This window comes from Nematolebias whitei, chromosome 7 (assembly GCF_014905685.2).
Source record: "Nematolebias whitei isolate Nwh7 chromosome 7, NemWhi1, whole genome shotgun sequence".
NCBI classification, from domain to species: domain Eukaryota; kingdom Metazoa; phylum Chordata; class Actinopteri; order Cyprinodontiformes; family Rivulidae; genus Nematolebias; species Nematolebias whitei.
In genome coordinates this window covers 3180680-3187923 of record NC_056504.1, presented here as the reverse complement: position 1 = coordinate 3187923, position 7244 = coordinate 3180680, and the positions used below count along the sequence as shown (strand labels likewise).

Genomic DNA, 7244 nt, shown 5'->3' with positions numbered 1-7244 from the left:
ATAGACATGAGTTCCAGGAAATCCTGACTGGAGTAAAGACGTCAGCACCTGAGATTAACATGTATATATATACATTAAAGCATATGTATGTACGGCCCAGAGTAAGACTTTCTGTTTTTTCCAAACATAAAGTCTTGTTCTAGTCTTGGTGAAGTGCTCCTCATTATTCTGCTACATGATGTTAACTTCAGCTCATGTAATTTTTAGAGTTATCTGGACTTCCTGGAACTCATGTCTATTTTGGGATCATGTAAACCCACACGGGTACAAACAGGTGCTCTAGTTCATTTAGTGTGGCTGATTTTTTTATGTTCTTTAAGTCGTGCTGCGTGTGTGAGGACTTATTCTGACTGTTCACACAGAACTCACAGTTCTGTTCAGGTTAGTTTATCTCGTCACAGTGATTGATTGAAAGCTCCTCGGGGACAATCTGATAGTCTCGGGCAGATTATGAGTCCACTGATATCAGTAGCTACATGAACAGTTTTAATGTGTGTGTGTATGTGTGTGTTCAGGTTCAGGCCACGGTTGTGGGCTTCCTGGCCTCCATAGCTGCTGTGATCTTTGGCTGGCTTCCAGAGGGACAGTTCAGACTGGGCCACGCCGTGCTGCTCTGCGCCTCCAGCGTGGCCACTGCCTTCATCGCCTCTTTGCTCCTGGGTACGCTCACCGTACAGGAAGTGTGTCATGATCAGAGCGAAGAGCCGCTCGTTAGGTGTGTCGGGGTTTATCAGTGCTCACTACGAGGGCTAAAGGTCAACCTGATTTACACCAACAAGTCTCTGTTCAACCTGAAGCAGCACAAGCCTAAAGACAGCATGTAAATCAAAACTGAGATGGTTTCCATCTTAAAAACACATTTTCAACTAACATACTTTAGTGTTCAGGATTTTGAAAAGTTCTTTGTATTTTGCTCCATCCATCTTTTTTGTATCTCTGACCTGTTTCCCAGTCCCGCTGATGGAAAACATCCTCATAGCATGATGTTGCCACCAACAGAAAGTCAAGTTTTCATCCTTCTTCCACATGTTTGGAGAGTCTCTAGTAGGCCCTGTGGTGAACTCCAAACCTTATTTTATTCATTGCATGTCTTTTTCCTGCTGTTCTTCCATGTAGCTCAGCTCTGTGCAGCTTCTAGTGGTCCCATGAACAGATCCTTCCATCTCTGCAGAAGAGCGCTCCATCAGGGTTCTGTTTGGCCTCCTGGACTTTTCTCCGATTAATGTCCTCATTACTCAGTCCACGACTTTAGCTCAGTCTTTGTGCTTTTACCTTCCATTTTCCCGTCCTGATTGCAGTTCAACATAACTCATTGGTTTAATGAGACATCTGTGAGATGTTCAAGGTCCTGGGGGATTTTTATTTTTACAAACAACACCTGATCTGTACATTTCTACAACTTTGTCCTGATCTGTGTGGACAGTTTCTTGGTCTTCATGCTGTCTCTAGCTTGGTGGAAGCCCTTAGAGGCATTGAGCTGGTGCTGATTAGGGTCTATCAGAACAGGTGGATTCATGCAGACACAGACCACTCACAGGTGGATCTTATTGAACTAACTATGAAACGTGTTTGATTTAGCGTCATTAGTCTGGAGTCTTTCTACACATCTTACAACCAAACAGAAAAACTTAATGAAATTCCTGGTTGTAAGGCAATATAAAAACAAAGTGGTGTATATTCTTCAAAGGTCAAACCTAGAGTGGAAGTCAAGTTTTCAAAGGATGACAGAACCTTAGGTATATCGTGTAACAGCTAATGTGAAGTCTGATGTTTTCCATGCTGTTGGTCTAAACTCTTCCAGGTCTCATAATGATCGGCGTCATTGTTGCATCCAGAAAAGTTGGCATCAACCCTGATAATGTAGCCACACCCATTGCTGCTAGCCTCGGAGACCTGATCACCCTGTCCCTGTTGGCAGGCATCTCCACAGGACTCTACAAGGAGCTAGGTATACAGAACCCCATGTACCACCACTCATCACAGCTCACACACAGGCAGCTGTGTGTCTTCAGCACCACTGGGACAAAACTCAAACTTTATAATGTCTCTCATGCATTGAAACCAGGACTTCATTTGAGCCGGATCTTGCCAGAACAAGATCCAGAAACTCTCTTATAAAATGGTAAATGGTAAATGGACTGTATTTATATAGCACCTTTCTATCTTATTTCAAGACACACAAAGCTCTTTACAACAATCTGTGCCTCATTTACCCATTCATACAGCTCTATACTAGATCTCTACAAAGATAATTGAACAAATCATTCTAAAGAGACTAACCAGAGCTGTAGATCACATTCATACACTGATGGGACACACATCAGAGGCAACGAGGGGTTCAGTGTCTTGCCCAGGGACACTTCAGCATGTGACTGCTGGTGGATTTGAACCCCCAACTCTCACATTGGAGGACGACTGCTCTAACCAGTCAGCCACAGCCGCCCATTATCTTGACAGGGTGCGTTCCGGTAACAGTTTGCTTGGATTTGGTAACTCTCAGGCTGACTAATAATAAAGTTATGAACAAATATGACTGTTTTGAATGACTAAAGCCTATATTGGATATGTAATTTGAAAATAATTACATAAACACTAATTTTAAACACAACAGCTAGGTACAAACTTCCTAACATCACATCAGAGCTGCCCCTTCAAGTAATCATTTCTGCTTCTACCATTAAAAAAATCCCTGTCCATAAAAGTTCAGTTATGGGCAATTTAATTAAAAACACACAATATATAATTAAACATTACAGCTAAACTGCAAATCAGTTTAACAGATAAAGTGGGTCATTAATAAAATAGTATTTATTAAAAACACCAGAGAAATGTTTGATAGGTAATCACGTTACATACGTCACATATCAAAACAGCGGCGCCAGTTTGTCAAAATAACAGCAATTAAAATGTGAAAAGACAGTCCAATTTACTTTCATAAAAAATAAAAGTCTTCTCATTGTATAACTAAACAACCAAGAATTGAAGCGCATGAAGGCAGTGGAGAAAGTACTGGAGCAGGTGAGAGAGGTGTGGCCATGCTGACCAGGCTGTCGTACCCAGGCAGGAGGAGCCTGGGGGTTTCACATGTGGAGGAGAACAGCAACGAGGAGGAGAGTGAGTTCAGCAGAGTCAGGCTCGGAACCGTCAAGTGGTGGTGGGTGGGTGTGCTTGAGAGAAGCGGAGCGTGCTCACACCCCATTAAAATACAACAGAATGCAGGAAATGGCATTTGCTTTATTCACAATTTACCCCAACACACCACTATTTGTGTTCCGGCATTGTTTGGTTTACAAATTAAACTCTGATGAGGACCATAACTGTCTCCAAGCAATCCCAGAAGCAAACCATATCAGCCTCCTCCGTTCTTGCCAGACGCTTAGTCCAAGAAGTTAAGAAATGATAGAGTTTAGCTGTTGGTCAGTCTTGACAATAACATAATGTGCAGTGTGCTGAAGTAGACTCAGTCCTCCAGGACTCAGTAAATCAAAAATGTCAGAAAACAAAATAACTGGGCTTGTATTGTGAAGCTGAAGACGATTTGACTCCCGTCCAGGGAATGTCTCGGTTTGAAATGAGAAACTATGGATTATATCCTACACAATAAAAGTTCTGCTGTTTAGTTTTCTAACTTTTTTTACATGCAACATTCCAGGACGGCATGTGTTGTGACTTGACACCTCACCTACTGCCACACTAATTTTTATCTCCATATTTGTAAAATTCTCTGAGGTGGAGTCATTCTTGGGTTATCTGATGTCCATTAACGAGGCAGCCCACTTGACTTGGATAACCCCCAAAAGTGAATCAGTTGTAAATATACACCCAGTTGTTACTTCCCAAATATTTCATTCTAATCTGTTCACAATTCTTCTGCAGCTTCCAAAGCTTTTGTTAGCTTTGAGCAGAAAACGAACAGTGTGTGGAGAACGTGCAAAATGTGCTCCTGGCTGTGTGCACTTAGTAAAGATGAAGGCACTCTCACGTCTCATCTCGTGTTGTTGGGTCAGAAACTGCTGCTCTTTGGTTCTTTTGTGACCTGTGTGAACCACCCTGTTCCACTGAGCTGGTTCCCAGCAGGTCCACACCACAGACAGGCTGGCAGACATCTCCACACTCAGTGGCTCAGTCTGACACCACCTACTCAACAACCTGAACACAACTGGCTTCCAAATTGAGCATATTTCAAATGGATTTTGCTCAGACACACAGACTTACGAATGCTCTGTGGAGTTCTCTGTGGTGTGAGTGGAGTAACGCTGCAACCTACAGGAAGAAACATGAAGTTCTCTACAACCTACAGGAAGAACCAAGAAGTTCTCTACAACCTACAAGAAGAAACATGAAGTTCTCTACAACCTACAGGAAGAAACATGAAGTTCTCTACAACCTACAAGAAGAACCATGAAGTTCTCTGCAAACTAGAGTAAGAAACATGAAGTTCTCTGCAAACTAGAGTAAGTTGCAGAGAACTTTATGGTTCTTCAAATAGGTTGCAGAGAACTTCATGTTTCTTCCTGTAGGTTGTAGAGAACTTCATGGTTCTTCCTGTAAGAAACATGAAGTTCTCTACAACTTACAGAAAGAAACATGAAGTTCTCTGCAACTTACAGGAAGAAACATGAAGTTCTCTGCAACTTACAGGAAGAAACATGGAAGTTCTCTACGACCTACAGAAAGAACCATGAAGTTCTCTACAACCTACAGAAAGAACCATGGAGTGAAGACGAGTCCCACTCTGCATGGAGTCCCATTGTTTTATTACAGCCCACATTTAAAAATAATTATTTTGTTTCCCCTCTCAAAATTTACCCACTTTACTTATGCTGATTTGAAATCTACATTATTCAGGTCTTTAATTTCTTTCTTTCTTTCGGCTGTTCTCATCTATAGGGGTCGCCACAGCAAGCAAACTCGAATAAGAATTTGGCACTTGTTTTCACACCGGATTCTTGACACAAACATAGACCACCGAGCTATCACACCCCTTTGTGTGGTGCAAAGGGCTGTCATCGGGGGAGCAACTGGGGGGTTGAAAGCCTTGCTCAAGGGCCCAGAGTGGAGCAGAAAAGGAAGGCGTGCTTCACCTTTCCCACTCAAATTTTGATGTAACAGTCAGGGAATTTGAACCGGCAACCTTCCGATCACAGGTTTGCTTTCTCTAACCTCTGCACCACCACTCCCCACCTCACTCAGGCCCCTTCTTTTAAAAGTAAAATATTACTGACCAACAGAATGCTAGAAAAATACATTTGATTGGACTGAAGATGGCCGCCACAGCTATGGCGACTGTCTTGAATTTAGGTGACTCCAAAAGTTATTCAGTTCTAGTTGTACATCCAAGGATTACTTCATGAAAGTGTCATTAAAATCTGTCTGTTTCATGAGTTATTTTGCTAACAGAGTTGACTTCAACAGATAATGTCAAATGTTTAGGCAAAGATCTCGCTCAGCGTTTGTGCTCAAAGTTTGTGGTGGGATGAAACGCACATACTGCCACACTAAAGTCTACCTCAGCATCAGTTATTGCCAGGTTTGTGTTTTATAGGGATGATTAGCTGTGGTGTCCATGTTCAATCAGGTGCACTCCAAAAGTAATCCGTTGTAAATGTACATTTAATGATTACTTTCTGAGGTATTCTGCTGACAAAAACACAAACAAGTACGCACAAACATGGTCACAGGCTGACAGGCAAAAACACTATCCCCAGTTTTCACCTTTTGGCCACTGTGGCTGAGTGGTTAGACCAGTTGTTCTCCAATGGGAAAGTTAGGGGTTCAAATCCACTAGCAGTCACATGCTGATGAGCAAGACACTGAACCACTCCTTGCCCCATGTGTGTCCCATCAGTGTATGAATGTGATCTGAAGCACTCATTAATCTTTGTAGAGATATGGCAGAGTTCTGTATGAATGGGTGATGAGGGCACAGATTGAGTTGTAAAGCGCCTTGAGTATCTTTTTTTTTTTTTTTTTTTTTTTTTTTTTTTTAAAGAAAGAGAAGAAAGAAGAATAAATAAATAATAAAAAAGAAGAAGATAAGGCGAGAGACCACCACGACAAAACAACATGCACAATGCCACCCACAATATCACCATGAAACATTCGACATGGCACAAGGAATCATCTAGCTTCCACCACTACCCAACCTAGCGTGCATCTGTCAAAGCACCTGAATCCAAACACCCGCGCAAGCACGCCCACCACCACCAGATTTCTCCAAAAGAATGCCCAATAGTGGACGTGGGGGCCCACAGACCCGCCCCCCCAGGACACAATGGCAACATAGGGAGGACCGGAGCCACAGACACAGAGCGGCCCACAGGCCTGGAGCCCCAAGAGTCTCCCAACAGGGAGAACCGCACCCCCCCAGAGAGGAGCAGAGGAAAGAACCGGGTGACCCCAGCCACCACAATGCAGAGCCTCCAGGAAGCTGCAACGACGAGCCCACAGGCCCGGCCAGCGACCCATGCCCCCCCCAAGTAGATCCGGCCATGGACACCGAGCCCCAAGCCCCGAGGCCATACCACCCCCTAGCAGAGCCCCGACAGAGCCAGGGCACCCAGGCCCCGCCAGGCAGCAACCAGGGCGGACCGACGTGCACCCCACCACCCAGCCCAGACACCGAGAGCCACCAATGCACCGGCGGCAAGGGAGTCCCCCGCCAAAGGGGGGCACGACCGGGGGGAGTGGGCCCCACACCAAACGTGGGGCCCAAATTGATCCAAGAGAGGGGGGACCACCGAAAACCCAACCCGAGCAACCAACAGGCACACACAGATAGCCCGACAGAATCTCTGTCGGGCCAACCGCATGCACCATCTACCTGACAGCGACCACAGGCCGGCCCCAGCCCAAGGGGCAGAGCAGCAGGGAGCCGCAGCCGAGGAGGGCCGGCTCTCACATCAAGAGCTCCGCACCATAGGCCCGGAGACGCCCCAGCACGCCACCCATGCACCCCCCCACACACACAGCACCCCCACTGCAAATGCCACACAGGAAGACCAGCCAGTGCCCGGATGAGGCGAAGCCACGCCCCCAACCGCCGCCCTACACCACCAATGACCACACGTACACTACCATAGCCGACCCCCTGCCGAAAGCCGGCAGCCACCCCGGTCAGAGTGCCGGCCATCGCAACCAGGAACCTAGATTAAAAGAATCGGAACAGCCCAGGAGGAACCGAAGCACCGGCCCCAACACTGACCGCCCCCAAGGCCCAAAGCCCACCCACAGCCCAGACCCCA

The 7244-nt window shown here is 45.6% G+C and overlaps 1 protein-coding gene across 1 annotated transcript in view; it reads left to right on the top strand.

The window, feature by feature from the left end:
- The window catches only part of slc41a1 (solute carrier family 41 member 1), a 49316-nt gene that overhangs the window by 37986 nt on the left and 4086 nt on the right, over positions 1–7244 (top strand). The window contains exons 5-6 of the mRNA XM_037678541.1: positions 516–660; positions 1802–1948. Of these exons, the coding sequence (XP_037534469.1) occupies positions 516–660; positions 1802–1948 (292 nt within the window). The remainder of the gene's footprint in view (positions 1–515; positions 661–1801; positions 1949–7244) is intronic.